At 42.0% G+C, this 21,134-nt stretch overlaps 1 protein-coding gene across 1 annotated transcript; it reads right to left on the bottom strand.

The window, feature by feature from the left end:
* Positions 1-5,271: 5,271 nt before the first annotated feature.
* Positions 5,272-18,583, bottom strand: gal3st1b (galactose-3-O-sulfotransferase 1b). The gene is made up of 2 exons (XM_061875749.1): positions 18,305-18,583; positions 5,272-6,800 (listed from the first exon to the last, which is right to left on the bottom strand). Exons 1-2 carry the CDS (start codon positions 18,409-18,411, stop codon positions 5,561-5,563), a joined length of 1,347 nt encoding a protein of 448 aa, XP_061731733.1. The 5' UTR covers positions 18,412-18,583; the 3' UTR covers positions 5,272-5,560.
* Positions 18,584-21,134: the final 2,551 nt, after the last annotated feature.

The raw sequence follows: 21,134 nt of genomic DNA, 5'->3' as shown, positions 1-21,134 counted from the left end.
CATCGACAACTGCCGTAGACATCGAGAGGAAAAGATCCACCCAAACAACCCACTTCAGTTGCAGACAGGGTAGTTAATAATGAGGTAAGCTAAAAAATATTTAATTGCGAAATACGCATGTTTGTTTTAAATATTAACCAATTACAGCTTTGCGAAATATAAATGGGTTTTTCTAAAAAATAAAAAGCCCCGTGAAAATATATTATGAAATTGCAGAAATTCAAAGAGTCGCATTATTGATTCCAGTTAACAATTTAATTGAATTAAATTTGCATATAATACTATTTTGTAATATTAAGTTCTTATGTAGTCTTTTGAAACAATATTGTCAGTGGTGTAACAATCTTCAAGGTAAATATTTTCACACTTGTTTCATGCAATATGTCCGTGTCCTCACATTATTATTATTTCCTATTTTCAAATATGAGTAAACAATACTAAACATGTTTAATTATTTTCGTTAATTCATATCCTATTTTGGCGAAAATAATTAAATGTTTACATTTGGTATTTTGTTATATTTATATACAATGATTCATTAGGATAATTGGGGTATGTAAGTTCAATTAATGATGTTTTCATGTCTTTAAACACTAAAATATTTTCTTCAAATGGTGCTGTCTTTGTTAATTTTAGCACGTTAAATGGGTGAAAAACCAGGAGCTTGCCCCCCTTTGTCTCCCAGAAATATTTTCAGTCTTTTTCATTGTGGTCGAATCAAGTGTCTGATCTGCTTATTGTGTTGATAGTATTTTAGTGAGATTATAAAGTCGTACCTCAAAGTCGGATGGCTGCGGTGAACGCCAGTGTCTCTGAGAGAAGCCGAGGAGCCAAGATCACAGCTGCCTTTTTGAGCTGCAGTAGGAGGAGGTCCCATAATCCACTGAAGTCTCCGGTAAGAGCCGACTTAATATCACAATTTTCCCATCCAAAAACTTGCAGGTTGACGTAGAGAAACATGTTCGCTTGACAGCTCTGTGTTAAAGCTTTACAACAAACAAAGAAACACCGGCTCTGTTTTGGTGCTAAAGGCAGCTGCAATCCACCGCTTTCCACCAACAGCATTCTTCTTTGACGTCTCCATTATTAATTGAACAAATTGCAAAAGATTCAGAAACACAGATGTCCAAAATACTGTGTAATTATGCGATGAAAAGAGACCACTTTTAGCCGTAAGTGGTGCTGGGCTAATATGTTCGCTACAACCCGAGACATCACAAACACGTCATCATACGTATCATCATTCCGCGACGTTTTCTACAAGAAACTCCGTGGGAAATTTAAAATTTTAATTTAGTAAACTAAAAAGGCCGTATTGGCATGTGTTGCAATGTTAATATTTCATCATTGATATATAAACTATCAGACTGCGTGGTCGGTAGTAGTGGCTTTCAGTAGGCCTTTAAAATGTGTCTGCATGTATCATGTCTTACCTTTTGTTGGCCACTAGAGAGCACTGCCCGTGTAGTACAGTAAAGCCATCTTATACCTTTGTTTACCACAAGAGGTCACTGTTGGCTTGTGATTCAATCATCAATCAATCAAAGTTTATTTATATAGCTCTAAATCACGAGTGTCTCAAAGGGCTGCACAAGCCACAACCACATCCTGGGCTCAGATCCCACATCAGGGTAAGGAAACACTGAACCCAATGGGATGACAATGAGAAACCTTGGTGGGGATCTCCACCGGCGCAATCGACGTCGAGTGGATCTAGCTAATAGTGTGAGAGTCTAGTCCATAGTGGATCTAACATAATAGTGTGAGAGTCTAGTCCATAGTGGATCTAACATAATAGTGAGAGTCCAGTCCATAGTGGATCTAACATAATAGTGTGAGAGTCCAGTCCATAGTGGATCTAACATAATAGTGTGGGTCCAGTCCATAGTGGATCTAACATAATAGTGTGAGAGTCCAGTCCATAGTGGATCTAACATAATAGTGTGAGAGTCCAGTCCATAGTGGATCTAACATAATAGTGTGTGAGTCCAGTCCATAGTGGATCTAACATAATAGTGTGTGAGTCCAGTCCATAGTGGATCTAACATAATAGTGTGAGAGTCCAGTCCATAGTGGATCTAGCATAATAGTGAGAGTCCAGTCCATAGTGGATCTAACATAATAGTGTGAGAGTCCGGTCCATAGTGGATCTAACATAATGGTGAGAGAGTCCAGTCCATAGTGTATCTAACATAATAGTGTGAGAGTCCAGTCCATAGTGGATCTAACATAATAGTGAGAGAGTCCAGTCCATAGTGGATCTAACATAATAGTGTGAGAGTCCAGTCCATAGCGGATCTAACACAACAGTGTGGGTCCAGTCCATAGTTGATCTAACATAATAGTGTGAGAGTCCAGTCCATAGTAGGTCCAACATAATAGTAAGATTCCAGTCCATAGTGGATCTAACATAATCTTGTGAGATTCCAGTCCATAGTGGATCTAACATAATAGTAAGAGTCCAGTCCCTAGTGGATCCAAAATAATAGTGAGAGTACAGTCCATAGTGGGGCCAGCTGGGGATCATCTTGAGTAGAGACAGGTCAGCAGTACCGAGACGTCACCAACTGACCAGATGAGTAGTCCACCCCAGGTTCTGACTTTGAACAGCTAGCGCGTCATCTGTGGTCACCTAATCTGCTCTGCACCCCCAGAGACGGCAGATCAACTGGTCTAAAAGGGGGGTCTATTTAAAGGCTAGAATATGGGTTCCCTCCGGGTACTCAGGCTTCCTCCCACCTCCAAAGACATGCACCTGGGGATAGGTTGATTGGCAACACTAAATGGTCCCTAGTGTGTGAATGTTGTCTGTCTATCTGTGTTGGCCCTGTGGTGAGGTGGTGACTTGTCCAGGGTGTACCCACCTTCCGCCCGATTGTAGCTGAGATAGGCTCCAGCACCATCCGCGACCCCAAAAGGGACCGTCGGTAGAAAATTAATGAAATGTATATTTCAATAGTTTTAAATCTCTAGATCAGGGGTGTCTAAAACTAAAACTACGCACAAGAGCTCAATAAAACATGGTGGAGAGTGTTGTATTCATATTGTACAAATTGCCAGGTGTGTGTTATCCACAATTTTGTCACCTCCTGGTGGCCAGCGAAAGTACCTCAACCATTATTTACACTTGAAAAATAATCAGATCAGCATTAACTTTTATGACCATATCCAAAGAACCTTCCCTAGTCATGGTGCAAGGGGGAAAAAAAATCAAACAGCACATTACCAAAATCGTTTTTATAAGTTGTTGGCAGATTCTAAACAACTATGCGTCGAATATGAATATACTGTATTTCCTTGCGCCTGCCTAGAATTACTGCCGGGTCAAACTCGCTTCGCAAAATAATTAGCGCATGCTTAGTATTACCGCCTGGTCAAACTCGTGATGTCACAAGTAACACTTCCCCTGTCATCATTTTCAAAAGGGAGGAGACTGATTTCAATACCGATAATTTGAAATCGCATAAAGGGAAAAAGATTAAGAGCTATTCAGTAGGATTTAAGGTCCGAGCTTACATCACACTCAATTTTTTACAGCTTGACTTTGGTAAGTGAGAAGAAGTTTTAAAATAATTAGCGCATGCTTACTTTTACCGAATGCCTTTGGTAAGCGCAGGAGTGAGAAGGGGTTTTAAATTAATTAGCGCCCCAGCGGCAATTCAAGGAAATACGGTATGTTACTCTATGGTACTATGGCGGTATCTAGTGGTCGAGGCGTCAAATTACACCTCTCATAGTATTTGCACCGATTTCAAAGGGAAATGCTTGGTTTCATTTGGTTTTCATTGAAAAGTGAAGTGAATTGTGAATTATATTTATATAGCGCTTTTCTCTAGTGACTCAAAGCGCTTTACATAGTGAAACCCAATATCTAAGTTACATTTTTAAACCAGTGTGGGTGGCACTGGGAGCAGGTGGGTAAAGTGTCTTGCCCAAGGACACAACGGCAGTGACTAGGACGGCAGAAGCGGGAATCGAACCTGCAACCCTCAAGTTGCTGACACGGCTGCTCTACCAACCGAGCTATACCGCCCCAGGGTTTACAGAATATTGAAAACTATATTATAAAAGGGAGTCAATTGGGGACAAAGAGGTCCAGGGGAACTCTAATGTATACTCACTAAAATAGCTCAATTTAAAAGAAACTTAGAAAAGAACAGACAATGCAAATTCTTAAATTTGATTCTGTGGCCAAATTACAAAACCCAAAACCAGCGAAGTTGGCACGTTGTGTAAATGGTAAATAAGAACAGAATACAATGAATGGACTGCAAAGACAAGATACTTAATGTTCGAACTGGTGTTATCCTTTGCAAATATTAGCTAATTTGTAATTTGTAATTTGATGCCTGCAAAATGTTTCAAAAAAGTTGGCACAAGTGGTAAAAAAAAGACTGAGAAAGTTGAGGAATGCTCATCAAACACTTATTTGGAACATCCCACGGGTGAACAGGCTAATTGGGAACAGGTGGGTGCCATGATTGGGTATAAAAGCAGCTTACAGAAAAAGTAAGGCGTTTTCTGACGGAGAGTTCATCAAGGAGTGCTAATTGGACTCTGTTGTGCTGATATGCCCGGAGAAGAGGGGCGCATTTGAGAACGTGTCACTCTCCCAACGCGCTGTAAGATATAAAAGCAGCTTACAGAAAAAGTAAGGCGTTTTCTGACGGAGAGTTCATCAAGGAGTGCTTATTGGACTCTGTTGTGCTGATATGCCCGGAGAAGAGGGGCGCATTTGGGAACGTGTCACTCTCCCAACGCACTGTAAAGAGGCCAGTTGAGACCATCGCTGGAAACTTGGAGCTTCAGCTTAAAAAACTGTTTTTCGCCGGCTTTGGATGAGAGCTGCGATGTACGTGACACCGCCCAGCTGCTCATCTTCTTACGTGGGATAACTGCAGACTTTCAAATCACGGAGGATCTGGCAGCCATGCAGTCAATTAAATGGGACAACCACAGGTAATGACTTGTTCACAGAGGTAAATGCGTGTTTGGACATGTTAGGACTGTAATGGGACGGCGTGGCGCACTGGGAGAGTGGCTGTGCGCAACCCGAGCGTCCCTGGTTCAATCCCCACCTAGTACCAACCTTGTCATGTCCGTTGTGTCCTGAGCAAGACACTTCACCCTTGCTCCTGATGGGTGCTGGTTAGCGCCTTGCATGGCAGCTCCCTCCATCAGTGTGTGAATGTGTGTGTGAATGGGTAAATGTGGAAGTAGTGTCAAAGCGCTTTGAGTACCTTGAAGGTAGAAAAGCGCTATACAAGTACAACCCATTTATCATTTATTTAATGGGACAAGCTGGCAGGTGTGACAACAGATGGTTGTCCAAATCGGACGGGGAAAAATGTTGGACTTTAAAAGAGGATGCAGGATAAAGTGAGAAAAATTGACATTTTTGCATTGTATCGTACATCAGGAAGTGTTGCGTAAGACAGTGTTACAGTAGTGCTCGGGCCCCCAGTAAAAATTAATTTCCCACCCCTGCTCTAACCCCTAGGCCACTGAGTAGATGCAGTAGCAATAAAAAACAATAAATAGTGCTGACTGCCTTTGAATATCAGTAAATGGAATCTTTGAACCAACCCCAGAGTCGGGTCAGCCATAGATTGACCCCCAAGTGGTCCATGTATTGTATTTCAGGTGTGAGCATTCTCTCACACGTGCTCTTCAACTCGGCGTCCACATCTTCGTTCATGTTGTAACCCACGATGGACTTTCCTCCGACGGGCTGCCAGGGTAGAAAGCGTTCCTCGCGAATCATCCCGGCGTCCACCGCCTCGCCGCCCTCGATGCAGGCGGCTCTCATCTCAGCGTTCCTTCTCCGGAGCTCCGCCACTTGCCGCTCCATCCTCTCCCTCCCGTAGGCTTCCACCTTGGCCCAGAGGGTGTTGTTGAAGTGGCGGTACAGCTTCCAGTCGGCGCCGTTCCACCGCAGAGCCTTGGCGCGCATCTCCGGGGTCATATGTGTGACCGACGACGTCTTACGGGCGTTGAGCTTGAAGTACAAAATGTCCTCCGTGGTCCAGCAGAGGGTTTCTCTGAGGAGGATGAGGGACTCCTCGAAGTGTTCTGCAATGAGAACCAAATGGAACCTGGCGCCGAGATCCGAAATAGACGCCGTCACGCCGGCGTCGTCCGGCTCCAAGTTGTTGTCCAAACCAAAGTCGAAGAACAGCAAATTCCTCAGGTAGAAGGAGTTGTAGGCGCCCACGCTGTAGAAACCCCAGGGGTCGTCCAGGAACGCCGCCATTTTGTTCTCGGCGCCGATCCGCCAGGTGAAGGGGACGGCGCGGTGGTAGTAGTGGAAGGCCGACTCGAAGAGGTGGGCGGGGTCACGCAGGATGGAGACGTAGACGGCGTCGGCAGGCAGCAGCGTGGCCACCTCCCGGGGTTGGAAGCGCATGTGGTTGCACAGGATGTTGAAGCACTCGCCAGGCGTGTAGTTCTTCACCTGCGAGCGGCGAAACGGCGATGGGTAGAAGAAATCGTTGCGTCCGTCCGGGAAGGCGAACTTGAGCCGGTGCTTCTGTCCGAAGCGGAAGAGGATGTTGAGGAGCGTGCTGCTGGCGGTTTTGTGCGTCTTCATGAACATGATGTTCTCCACGGGTGAGCACGCGCCTTTCCGGCGGCTTCTAGAAGGTCCGGTTGAGTTCTTGCTGAGGCAGGTTTCTTCTTGGCGGCCGTCTCGGCTCGGCAACTTCAAGCAGTATAACAACAATATGATGTCGGCCAGCAGGAACCACAAGATGAGGCTGCGAGTTACTGCCACACACTTACTTCCTGTTGGCGCCAACATCCTGAAAACACACACATGTCACCTCGTTAAATCATACATACTGTATCTCCTTGAATTGCCGCCGGGTGTATAGTATGCGCCTGCCTAGAATTACTGCCGGGTCAAACTCGTTTCGCAAAATAATTACTAAATGCTTAGGATTTCCCGTAGGCTCAGGATTAACGCCGGGTCAAACTAGTTTCGCAAAATATTATTTTTATTAGCGCATGTCTAGAATTTCCACCGGGTCAAACTCGTCACGTCACGAGTGACACTTCACCTGTCATCATTTTCAAAACGGAGGAGGCTGATTTCAACAATTTGAAATCGCATAAAGGGAAGAAGATAAAGAGCTATTCAGTAGGATTTAAGGTCCAAGCTATTGAATATGCTAAAAAGAATAGTAAGCAGCTATGTTTTATTAATATACCATAGCCGCGTGTGTCAAATATGAGTCATTAAATGACTCCCACCTCCTGGTGGTAGAGGGCGCTAGTGATCCTTCTTGCGACTACTCGGCTGCAGAAGAAGTGACAACAAGCAGCAAGAGTGAGCAGCGATCGTTCATTTTTTCCTCTCGCTTGCACTTTTAACATGGAGGATTACATATCTAAAATAAAACAGTGTTCTAAACTGGACTTTCAATCGAAGCAGGAGGTAATAAAGAAAGACCTCCGTCAAGACAGAAAGACTTTTAAAACAGAAGAAAGATAAGGAAGACTTCTATAAACAAGTTATCAATGCTTTTGATCAGAAGGAGCTGCGCATGGACTTAATTTATAAGTAAAGGTAAGACCATAATAACGTTTTTTTATTAAATGTACTTTTCATGATGGTATCCTTGCATCACACTCAAATTTATAAGCGCAGACCTAAATTTACTGCATGGCCTTGGTAAACACCGGAGTGAGAAGAGGTTTTAAATTAATTAGCGTCCCGGCGGCAATTCAAGTAAATATGGTGTGTAGATAAACAATACAATACGCACCTTTTGTACAGAGGGACAACATTGAAGCAATAAATACATCTTGAAATAAATGTAGAAGCATTTAAGTCCCATCTTAAAACTCATTTGTATACTCTAGCCTTTAAATAGACCCCACGTTTAGACCAGTGGATCTGCCGTTTCTTTTCTGCTCTGCCCCCTTCTCCTTCGTGGAGGGGGGGGCACAGGTTCGGGGGCCACGGATGAAATGCTGGCTGTCCAGAGTCGGGACCCGGGGTGGACCGCTCGCCTGCTCACCCGTTGGGGATGTCCCTGCGCTATTGACCTGTCTCCCCTCGGTATGGTCTCCTGCAGGCCCCACTATGGACTGGACTCTCACTATTATGTTGGATCCACTATGGACGGGACTCTCACACTATTCTGTTAGATCCACTATATACTGGACTCTCTATATTATGTTGGATCCACTATGGACTGGACTCTCACACTATTATGTTAGATCCACTACGGACTGGACTCTCACAATATTATGTTAGATCCACAATGGACTGGACTCTCACAATATTATGTTAGATCCACTATGGACTGGACTCTCACACTATTATGTTAGATCCACTACGGACTGGACTCTCACAATATTATGTTAGATCCACTATGGACTGGACTCTCACACTATTATGTTAGATCCACAATGGACTGGACTTTCACTATTATGTTAGATCCACTATGGACTGGACTCTCACACTATTATGTTAGATCCACTATGGACTGGACTCTCACTATTATGTTAGATCCACTATGGACTGGACTCTAACACTATTAAGTTAGATCCACTACGGACTGGAGTCTCACAATATAATGCTAGATCCACTATGGACTGGACTCTCACACTATTATGTTAGATCCACTACGGACTGGACTCTCACAATATTATGTTAGATCCACTACGGACTGGACTCTCAAACTATTATGTTAGATCCACAATGGACTGGACTTTCACTATTATGTTAGATCCACTATGGACTGGACTCTCAAACTATTATGTTAGATCCACAATGGACTGGACTTTCACTATTATGTTAGATCCACTATGGACTGGACTCTCACACTATTATGTTAGATCCACTATGGACTGGACTCTCACTATTATGTTAGATCCACTATGGACTGGACTTTCACTATTATGTTAGATCCACTATGGACTGGACACTCACTATTATGTTAGATCCACTATGGACTGGACTCTAACACTATTAAGTTAGATCCACTATGGACTGGACTCTCACACTATTATGTTAGATCCACTACGGACTGGACTCTCACAATATTATGTTAGATCCACTATGGACTGGACTCTCACAATATTATGTTAGATCCACTATGGACTGGACTCTCACAATATTATGTTAGAACCACTACATCAGGGGTCGGCAACCCAAAATGTTGAAAGAGCCATATTGGACCAAAAATACAAAAACAAATCTGTCTGGAGCCACAAAAAATTAAAAGCCATATTACATACGGATAGTGTGTCATGAGATATAAATTGAATTATGAGGACTTAAAGGAAACTAAATGAGCTCAAATATAGCTACAAATGAGGCATAATAATGCAATATGTACATACAGCTAGCCTAAATAGCATGTTAGCATCGATTAGCTTACAGTCATGCAGTGACCAAATATGTCTGATTAGCACACTCCACACAAGTCAATAACATCAACAAAACTCACCTTTGTGCATTCATGCACAACGTTATAAGTTTGGTGGACAAAATGAGACAGAAAAAGAAGTGGCATAAATCACGTCTTAGAAAGTCGGAGAAAGTTATATGTAAATTGTAAACAAACTAGGGTGAGTTCAAGGACTGCTAAAATTAGTAGGACAAAACGGCGCTCGCCAAATACTCGAATCAGTGAAGCATGTTTAATATAAACAGTGTGCTTTATAGCAATTAGGGAGGTTTGTGTCATGTTTGTCCTCCTACAGAAACCAAATTAAAACAAAAAATATGTTTTTTTCCCTCCTCATTTCCATTTTTCATATATTTTTGAAAAACCTCCAGAGAGCCACTAGGGCGGCGCTAAAGAGCCGCATGTGGCTCCAGAGCCGCGGGTTGTCAACCCCTGGTCGTGGAACTGTGGACCAGCTCTATACTGTCGGCAGGGTTCTTGAGGGTGCATGGGAGTTTGCCCAACCAGTCTACATGTACTCTGTGGACTTGGAGAAGGCATTCGACCGTGTCCCTCGGGAAGTCCTGTGGGGAGTGCTCAGAGAGTATGGGGTATCGGACTGTCTTATTGTGGCGGTCCGCTCCCTGTATGATCAGTGCCAGAGCTTGGTCCGCATTGCTGGCAGTAAGTCGGACACATTTCCAGTGAGGGTTGGACTCCGCCAAGGCTGTCCTTTGTCACCGATTCTGTTCATAACTTTTATGGACAGAATTTCTAGGCGCAGTCAAGGCGTTGAGGGGTTCCGGTTTGGTGACCGCAGGATTAGGTCTCTGCTTTTTGCAGATGATGTGGTCCTGATGGCTTCATCTGGCCGGGATCTTTAGCTCTCACTGGATCAGTTTGCAGCCGAGTGTGAAGCGACCGGAATGAGAATCAGCACCTCCAAGTCCGAGTCCATGGTCCTCGCCGGGAAAAGGAGGCAGTGCCATCTCTGGGTTGGGGAGGAGACCCTGCCCCAAGTGGAGGAGTTCAAGTACCTAGGAGTCTTGTTCACGAGTGGGGGAAGAGTGGATCGTGAGATCGACAGGCGGATCGGTGCGGCGTCTTCAATAATGCGGACGTTGTATCGATCCGTTGTGGTGACGAAGGAGCTGAGCCGGAAGGCAAAGCTCTCAATTTACCGGTCGATCTACGTTCCCATCCTCACCTATGGTCATGAGCTTTGGGTCATGACCGAAAGGATAAGATCACGGGTACAAGCGGCCGAAATGAGTTTCCTCCGCCGGGTGGTGGGTCTCTCCCTTAGAGATAGGGTGAGAAGCTCTGGCATCCGGGAGGAACTCAAAGTAAAGCCGCTGCTCCTTCACATGGAGAGGAGCCAGATGAGGTGGCTCGGGCATCTGGTCAGGATGCCACCCGAACGCCTCCCTAGGGAGGTGTTTAGGGCACCTCTGACATACAGAGAAGACGCAGGACACGTTGGGAAGACTATGTCTCCCGGCTGGCCTGGGAACGCCTTGGGATCCCCCGGGAAGAGCTAGACGAAGTGGCTGGGGAGAGGGAAATCTGGGTTTCCCTGCTTAGGCTGCTGCCCCCGCGACCCGACCTCGGATAAGCGGAAGATGACGGATGGATGGAACATGTAAACTATTTCTACATTCGTCCTACGTTCCATTCGCATTTCAGTTCATGGTCAGCTTTTCAACATTCAAACCATTCCAACGTTCAAACTATTCTTACATTCATACTACGTTCTGTCAGCATTTCAGTTCAACTTCATGTTCTACCATGAATTGATTAACGTGGACCCCAGCTTAAACGAGTTGAAAAACTTATTCGGGTGTTACCATTTAGTGGTCAATTGTACCGAATATGTACTGAACTGTGCAATCTACTAATAAAACTTTCACTCAATCAATCAATCCACACTTTCCCAAGTTCCAGAACAAATTCAGGTTTTCCTGTGAATTCAAACTCTTCAACATTCAAACCATTCCAACATTCAAACCATTTCAGCGTTAATGTCACGCCTATGGATCATGTTTTGTTTTTGTCATGTTTGGTTATTTTTTGGACACTCGGTTCCTGTTCCTGCACTTGTTTTCTTTGTTACCATAGTAACTTATTAATTTCACCTGTCACGTCACGCTCCTGTCCTCAGTTTTCACACCTGCTGGTCATTATCATAGCTATTATTTAAGCCACAGTTGCCATACCTCCATATACACCATCTGCTTCATGCTTGTTTGTTTAGTCCAGGCCACGTAAGTTTGTTGTTCATGCCACAGCGCAAGTGTTTTTGTTCGTATTTATAGTTTGTAGCCTCTGTACTAGTCTTTTGTTTTATCATAGCCATGTGTTTGTTCTCCGCCATTGTGTTCGCCATTGTTTGCCTTTCGTTGTAGTTTGTTTGTGTAGTGTTAATAAATCAACATGTACTTACATTCATGTCTCGCCCGTGCCAATTAACCTTTGCGTAGTAAAAACAAAATATCCCATAGTCCAAGTTGTGACAGTTTAAACAATTTGAACATGTAATCCATTTCTCCATTCAGGGTCAGCTTTTCAACATTCAAACCATTCCAACGTTCAAACTATTCTTACATTCATACTACGTTCTGTCAGCATTTCAGTTCAACTTCATGTTCTACCATGAATTGATTAACGTGGACCCCGACTTAAACAAGTTGAAAAACTTATTCCTGTGTTACCATTTAGTGGTCAATTGTACGGAATATGTACTGTACTGTACAATCTACTAATAAAAGTTTCACTCAATCAATCAATCCACACTTTCCCAAGTTCCAGACCAAATTCCGTTTTTTCTGTAAATTCAAACTCTTCAACATTCAAACCATTTCAGCGTTAATGTCACGCCTATGGATCATGTTTTGTTTTTGTCATGTTTGGTTATTTTTTTGGACACTCGGTTCCTGTTCCTGCACTTGTTTTCTTTGTTACCATAGTAACTTATTAATTTCACCTGTCACGTCACGCTCCTGTCCTCAGTTTTCACACCTGCTGGTCATTATCATAGCTATTATTTAAGCCACAGTTGCCATACCTCCATATTCCCCATCTGCTTCATGCTTGTTCGTTTATTCCAGGCCACGTAAGTTTGTTGTTCATGCCACAGCGCAAGTGTTTCTGTTCATGTTTATAGTTTGTAGCCTTTGTACTAGTCTTTTGTTTTATCATAGCCATGTGTTTGTTCTCCGCCATTGTGCTCGCCATTGTTTGCCTTTTGTTGTAGTTTGTTTGTGTAGTGTTAATAAATCAAAATGTACTTACATTCATGTCTCGCCCATGCCAATTACCATTTGAGTAGGAAAAACAAAATAGTCCAAGTGGTGACAGTTTAAACAATTTCAACATGTGATCCATTTCTCCATTCAGGGTCAACTTTTCAACATTCAAACCTTTCCAACGTTCAAACTATTCTTACATTCATGCTACGTTTCAGTTCAGCTTCAACATCGGTGCATTCACACCCAACTCCTTCAGAAATTTCCTCATCTAGATATTTCTATTATCGTTATTTTACATGTCTTTGTTTGTCCACCCCAAAAACACATTTTTTTCTCCTTAACTGTCACTAGAAAAGGAAACCCTTGTCACGTTTCTTTGAATGTTTCCACGCGTGACTTCTGCGGGAACGCAAACCGAGAAGACTGGCGTAGTTGTGTGACATTACTCTAGTACAGTGCTTCTTAACCTTGTTGGAGGTACCGAACCCCACCAGTTTCATATGCGCATTCACCAAACCCTTCTTTAGTGAAAAATACAACTTAAATGTTTTTTTTTTTCAAATTCAAGATGCGAAAGTCCTGATCGTTTGGTCGGCACATTTTACCGGCGATTCGGCCATGCAATGGCTATGAATAGCGTCAATAGCTATTCGCTCAATAGCTTCAGTTTCTTCTTCAATATTTTCATACTCCAACCATCTGTTTCAAATCATGCGTAATCTGTTGAATCGCTTAACTCGCTGAAATCCGAGTTTGAATCCGAGCTAATGTCGCTATATCTTGCTGTGGTATTCCCATTGTTTGTTTACATTGGCAGCACTGTGTGACGTCACAGAGAAATGACCAGTGTCTTTGCAGAGAGTCGAAAATAAGGCACTTTAAAGCTTTATTTAGGGATATTCCGAGACCGGTAAAATTTTGAAAAAAACTTCAAAAAATACAACAAGCCACTGGGAACTGATTTTTTATTGTTTTTAACCATTTTGAAATTGTGATAATGTTCCCCTTTAAGACGTACTAAATAATGACTAGTTAAAGGCCTACTGAAATTAGATTTTCTTATTCAAACGGGGATAGCAGGTCCATTCTATGTGTCATACTTGATCATTTCGCGATATTTAGTAGAGAACATCCACGATCAAGTTCGCAACTTTTGGTCGCTAATAAAAAAGTCTTGCCTTTACCCGAAGTAGCAGACGATGTGCGCGTGATGTCACGAGTTGTAGGGCTCCTCACATCCTCACATTGTTTATAATTATAGCCTCAAGCAGCATTCGGAATGAGAAAGCGACAATTTCCCCATTAATTTAAACCAGGATGAAAGATTCGTGGATGAGGAAAGTTAGAGTGAAGCACTAAAAAAAGATCACAGCTGCCTTTTTGACAGCTACAGGAGGAGGTCCCATAATATAATATCACAATTTTCCCATCCAAAAACTTGCTGGCTGACGTAGAGAAACATGTTCGCTTGACCTCTCTGTGTTAAAGCTTCACAACAAACAACGAAACACCGGCTGTGTTTCGGTGCTAAAGGCAGCTGCAATCCACCGCTTTCCACCAACAGCATTCTTCTTTATAGTCTCTGTCACGCCAAATTTCTCCCCCCCTACAAAAGTGAAGTGAAGTGAATTATATTTATATAGCGCTTTTCTCTAGTGACTCAAAGCGCTTTACATAGTGAAACCCAATATCTAAGTTACATTTAAACCAGTGTGGGTGGCACTGGGAGCACATGGGTAAAGTGTCTCGCCCAAGGACACAACGGCAGTGACTAGGATGGCGGAAGCGGGAATCGAACCTGCAACCCTCAAGTTGCCGGCACGGCCACTCTACCAACCGAGCTATATAAAAGCCCCCCCCCCCCCTCCCCCATTTACTTCCGGGGTCATGATTAATACAGACGTTTTGTTAACGCTATATTATAAAAAATATAACGCTATATTATAAAAATATGGATGTGGACATATCGGGCCGTTTTGGACTGATAGACGCGTGCTTGTTCGACGTGCTAACTAGCATGGGAATAATTCGGCGGCTACATCCAGCGGCCTGTGAAGCAGGGGAGTCTAGTAGCAGCGGGGGCCGTCTACGGAGCAGACGCCAGCGGTGTGATCGGAAACGCGGATGTCGAGCGGGGCTAAAAACAAAGCAGAAGGCTAATCCCCACAGAACACCACTTCCCTCCATCCTGAAGACGGATTTAAATGGAAGATGCGAGACTACTGGTCTGGGTAAGGAGTCAGTTAAATTAGAACAAGTTTTTTCTGCTTTGAGTGTTTCAGAGTTGGACATGTGTTTTACCGAGGTGGCTAACTATGATGCGTGCAGTTTATCAAAGCAACAAACAAACAATCGGAAAATCCCCGTTACTGAGGTGGCTAACTATGATGCGTCCAGTTTATCAAAGCAACAAACAAACAATCGGAAAATCCCCGTTACTGAGGTGGCTAACTATGATGCGTCCAGTTTATCAAAGCAACAAACAAACAATTGGAAAATCCCCGTTACTGAGGTGGCTAACCATGATGCGTGCAGTTTATCAAAGCAATAATCAAACAACCGGAAAATTCCCGTCGTATCAATTCCTAGATATGGTAGTAATTATACTAAATGCACCGGGCATAATAAACACAACATTATTAATATTGCTACTACGGATAATTTGATCAAAAATTCCCTAAAAATACAGACGTTTTGTTAACGCTATATTATAAAAAAAAAAAATAATTAGAAAACAATTTACAAACACAAGCTATGGGATGACGCATTTACTTCCGGGGTCACGTTTCCTCTTATGTCATCCCTTAGCTAGTGTTTGTAAATTGTTTTTTAAATTTTTGTTATAATATAGCGTTAACAAAACATCTGTATTTTTATAATATAGCGTTATATTTTTATAATATAGCGTTATATTTTTATAATATAGCGTTAACAAAACATCTGTATTTTCATAATATAGCGTTATATTTTTATAATATAGCGTTAACAAAACATCTGTATTTTTATAATATAGCGTTATATTTTTATAATATAGCGTTAACAAAACATCTGTATTTTTCTAATATAGCGTTAACAAAACATCTGTATTTTCATAATATAGCGTTATATTTTTATAATACAGCGTTAACAAAACATCTGTATTTTTATAATATAGCGTTATATTTTTATAATATAGCGTTAACAAAACATCTGTATTTTTATAATATAGCGTGATATTTTTATAATATAGCGTTATATTTTTATAATATAGCGTTAACAAAACATCTGTATTTTTATAATATAGCGTTATATTTTTATAATATAGCGTTAACAAAACATCTGTATTTTTATAATATAGCGTTATATTTTTATAATATAGCGTTATATTTTTATAATATAGCGTTAACAAAACATCTGTATTTTTATAGTATAGCGTTATATTTTTATAATATAGCGTTAACAAAACATCTGTATTTTTATAATATAGCGTTATATTTTCATAATATAGCGTTATATTTTTATAATATAGCGTTATATTTTTATAATATAGCGTTATATTTTTATAATATAGCGTTAACAAAACATCCGTATTTTTATAATATAGCGTTAACAAAACATCTGTATTTTCATAATATAGCGTTATATTTTTATAATATAGCGTTAACAAAACATCTGTATTTTTATAACATAGCGTTATATTTTTATAATATAGCGTTAACAAAACATCTGTATTTTTATAATATAGCGTGATATTTTTATAATATAGCGTTATATTTTTATAATATAGCGTTAACAAAACATCTGTATTTTTATAATATAGCGTTATATTTTTATAATATAGCGTTAACAAAACATCTGTATTTTTATAATATAGCGTTATATTTTTATAATATAGCGTTAACAAAACATCTGTATTTTTATAGTATAGCGTTATATTTTTATAATATAGCGTTAACAAAACATCTGTATTTTTATAATATAGCATTACATTTTTATAATATAGCGTTATATTTTTATAATATAGCGTTATATTTTTATAATATAGCGTTATATTTTTATAATATAGCGTTATATTTTTATAATATAGCGTTAACAAAACATCTGTATTTTCATAATATAGCGTTATATTTTTATAATATAGCGTTAACAAAACATCTGTATTTTTATAATATAGCGTTATATTTTTATAATATAGCGTTAACAAAACATCTGTATTTTTATAATATAGCGTTAACAAAACGTCTGTATTAATTATGACCCCGGAAGTAAATGGGGGGGTTTTGTCGGGAGAAGAAATTTGGCGTGACATCTCCATTATTAATTGAACAAATTGCAAAAGATTCAGCAACACAGATGTCCAAAATACTGTGTAATTATGCGATGAAAATAGACGACTTTTAGCCGTGTGTGGTGCTGGGATAATATGTCCGTCACAACCCGAGACATCACAAACACACGACGTTTTCAACAAGAAACCCCGCGGGAAATTTAAAATTGTAATTTAGTAAACTAATTCGGCCGTATTGGCATGTGTTGCAATGTTAATATTTCATCATTGATATATAAACTATCAAACTGCGTGGTCGGTAATAGTGGGTTTCAGTAGGCCTTTGAGAGCCAATATGTTACTAATTTGCACGTTAATAAGCAACTAATTAATGGTGACTATGTTCCCCATACTAAAGTGTTACCATGTTTTTTTACTGGTGCACAAAAACAGTGCATAAACTCACAACAAATGACTTCTGCTGTTGCCGTATCCGTAACACGCCGATAGGGGAGAAGTTTTTAGATGGACGAGCGGTCCATCCAGAGTCGAGACCCAGGATGGACCGCTCGCCTGTATCGGTTGGGGACATCTCTACGCTGCTGATCCGCTTGAGATGGTTTCCTGTGGACGGGACTCTCGCTGCTGTCTTGGATTCGCTTGAACTGAACTCTCGCGGCTGTGTTGGAGCCACTATGGATTGAACTTTCACAGTATCATGTTAGACCCGCTCGACATCCATTGCTTTCGGTCCCCTAGAGAGGGGGGGTTGCCCACATCTGAGGTCCTCTCCAAGGTTTCTCATAGTCAGCATTGTCACTGGCGTCCCACTGGATGTGAATTCTCCCTGCCCACTGGGTGTGAGTTTTCCTTGCCCTTTTGTGGGTTCTTCCGAGGATGTTGTAGTCGTAATGATTTGTGCAGTCCTTTGAGACATTTGTGATTTGGGGCTATATAAATAAACATTGATTCACACGAAGAGTACGCCGAACCCCTATTGCTGGATCGAACCCAGGTTAAGAACCACTGCACTAGTTAATGCTGAAGAGACTATCAGGATGGATCCCACAGATAGCAAAAGTGCTGAGCTCACTCAACCCTCATGTTTACCCTATCAACATATTTATAGTTTTTAAGCTGACTTTAAAAAAAAACAAAACAGAATGAATAGAGTCACATTTCACACATAAAGTCTTGGAATGACTTCAACAAGGATTCGTCAACCGAAATCTCAATCAAATCCAAACCCAACGTTGTGTGATTGCTTGGTCACCATTACTACAAATAATTAAAAAATGGTCCCAATCCAATTTAATACTAACTAACTATCACGACTGTACGTACACAAACAAACTGTACTGTATGTTTATCATCAAAAACACAAGTATGTCTATATAATAGGTGATATTTACCTGCAGAAGACCGAGTGGAGGTGCAGTATCAGGTGGAGAAGACAACAAAAACTACAACATTGGCTTCTGGTCTTCAAAGATTCCCCAGATATGGAAAAGTCATTCATTGGCTGACAAGTAAATGAACACAAACACTCCTCCTGTTCCTTGGGAGACTAACACCCAAGCTGCATGATGACAAACAAAACACATGCATACACAACACCAGGGGTCACCAACGCGGTGCCGGCGGGCAGCAGGTAGCCCGTAAGGACCAGATGAGTCGTTCTAAAAAATAGCTTAAATAGTAGCTGTGGAGAGGCGGAGCCGACGGTCCGACGGAGAGGCAGGGCACGCTGGAGCCCGGCCCAAGATGGCGGCGAGGAGGCGGGGAGGGCGAGTGAGCGGTGAGGCGACGCCGCAAACAAGATCAGGTGTGTGGATCGCGCACCTGTGCACGATTAACGTGTCTCCTCTCGCTGTATGAAAGGGGAGGAGGAGAGTGTCAGGGTCCCTGGCGACTTGTCCAGGGTGTACCCCGCCTTCCGCCCGATTGTAGCTGAGGTAGGCGCCGGCCCCCCCCCCGCCACCCCAAAAGGGAATAAGCGGTAGAAAAATGGATGGATGGATGGCACTATAAAGACACAAAAAACAGAGAATAGAAGAAAAACCGGCGATTGCTTTTCACGTACGAGGAGAGAAACTGGAGCACGTTGTCAGTTACAGGCTCCCAATTTACTTTGAAACTTTCTCCAGTCTCCTCGCCTTTTTAATTCATTTAGGGAAGCCCTTTCGGTACAAGCACACACACACAGCTACGCTCAGGGAGGGGGATTTACAGCTGTGTGGGATACCTAACCCCTGTTCTGATAACTAAACACAGGCAAATACATAGCAATAAAAGGATTAGCAACTTCCTGCATAGCTCTGATCCATCTGCAAATTCCTCCTTTAAGTGGGTAGGTCAACCTAAGTTCAATCTAACACCAAGTTTCCTTTCTACTTGTTTACTCAATGCACAAAACAATCATATTTGAATAAAATGAGATAACGGGGCTGGTGATGGTGCGGAGCGGGAAAAACATACAACGACGGAGACAAGAAGAGGCGGACTGAAGTACGTGCTGCTGTAAAAGCAGACGGCAGAGCGAGCAGAGGGAGACGGAAGACGCAGCGGAAGAGCGACCCGACTGCAGACGAGTAAAAGCAAGTCAAACTTGCTCGAAGTCATGTCCTTCCTTGGTGGTCCATGGAACCCGCAAGACGACGGCGTGAGTCCGTCACAGCACTTACCAGTGAGCTTCCTCTATGTTTTAACTTTTATTTATAGACTGTACCATACTGTATGATAGTAAGCTCTATTTTCCAAATATTTGTTATGTACATTGAGGGGCTGGTGAGAAGACAAAAGCTGTTTTTAAAACCTATCAAGAGTAAGGCTCGTAAAACTCCATAGGGTAGGGGGGAGGCAACATGAAGGTGTTCCTGTTTTTTTTTTATGTATTGTAATCAACAGAAATATATTGTTTTAACCCAAGTACTATAAAAGCGAAGAGGAAGCAGGACCTTCTGCAACCCAGGTGTCAAATACATTTCTGTTTACTCTTTGTGCACTTCCTAGTCACGTGACCGCCACAGTCCAATCAGCTTTAGGCATATACCGGTAGCCGGAAGTGACTGGTATGCTCTTGCTGCACTTAATCTTTGGCAACTCGGCGCACTCCTCCCTTGTCACGTGACCGCCGCGGTCCAATTGGTGGTGCTTATAAGCCGCTAGCAGGAAGTAGCCAGGAGACAGGACATGAGAGCTCGATTACATTTCTGCTCGAGGTAGGCTTTAAACATTGTTTTCACCTGAAAATATTGTGCTGACGGTTTTTTAAACTACATGCCTATTTTGTAACTTTATAGAGATGGCTTCCAGCGCAAAATTCTTTGTCATTAAGCCGTGTTTGACTGTAGAAGCTCAATTGGTGAGTCCATATTCATGACAATAGCACTTTAAGCATTTAATCTTTCTTCATTGCAACAGTCTTTGTGGCATATTCTCAATCGTCCATACATCCATCCATCCATCCATTTTCTACCGCTTATTCCCTTTTGGGGTAGCGGGGGGCGCTGGCGCCTATCTCAGCTGCACTCGGGCGGAAGGCGGGGTACACCCTGGACAAGTCGCCATCGTCCATACAAAAGGTTTGACTTAAACTAATGATCACATTTGTGTATTGAATGTACTTTTATGTGTTTAGATCATAAGCACATTTAGTGCACTGACTGCTTTGTATAGGTCATAATTATGCTGCTAATGGTTATTTTAGCATTTTATTGCATATTGGGATTCTGATGTTTATTGATTTATATTGTACAATATTGAGGAAAGAATTGGAAATGTATTATGAATACTTGATAATCCATCCCATCCATCCATTTTCTACTGCGTATTCCCTTATGGGGTCGCGGGGGGCGCTGGCGCCTATCTCAGCTACAATCGGGCGGAAGGCGGGGTACACCCTGGACAAGTCGCCACCTCATCGCAGGACCAACACAGATAGACAGACAACATTCACACTCACATTCACACACTAGGGCCAATTTAATGTTGCCAATCAACCTATCCCCAGGTGCATGTCTTTGGAAGTGGGAGGAAGCCCACGCATTCACGGGGAGAACATGCAAACTCCACACAGAAAGATCCCGAGCCTGGATTTGAACCCAGGACTGCAGGACCTTCGTATTGTGAGGCAGACGCACTAACCCCTCTGCCACCGTGAAGCCCTACTTGATAATATATTATTGAATAATATATTAATACTTGATGGTATATTGTTGGATAATATATTATGAATACTAG

The sequence above is a fragment of the Nerophis ophidion genome, linkage group LG17 (assembly GCF_033978795.1).
Source record: "Nerophis ophidion isolate RoL-2023_Sa linkage group LG17, RoL_Noph_v1.0, whole genome shotgun sequence".
Lineage (NCBI taxonomy): Eukaryota > Metazoa > Chordata > Actinopteri > Syngnathiformes > Syngnathidae > Nerophis > Nerophis ophidion.
Note: the sequence above shows the minus strand (reverse complement) of the source record. Positions and strands in the feature narration are given on the sequence as shown.

Excerpts from the sequence above, each read along its gene's own strand:
- gal3st1b (XM_061875749.1), bottom strand. The coding sequence starts at position 18,411 with ATGAATGACTTTTCCATATCTGGGGAATCTTTGAAGACCAGAAGCCAA. Across the intron at positions 6,801-18,304 it reads CTCCACTCGGTCTTCTGCAG|GATGTTGGCGCCAACAGGAA; the intron begins GTAAATATCACC and ends GTGTGTTTTCAG.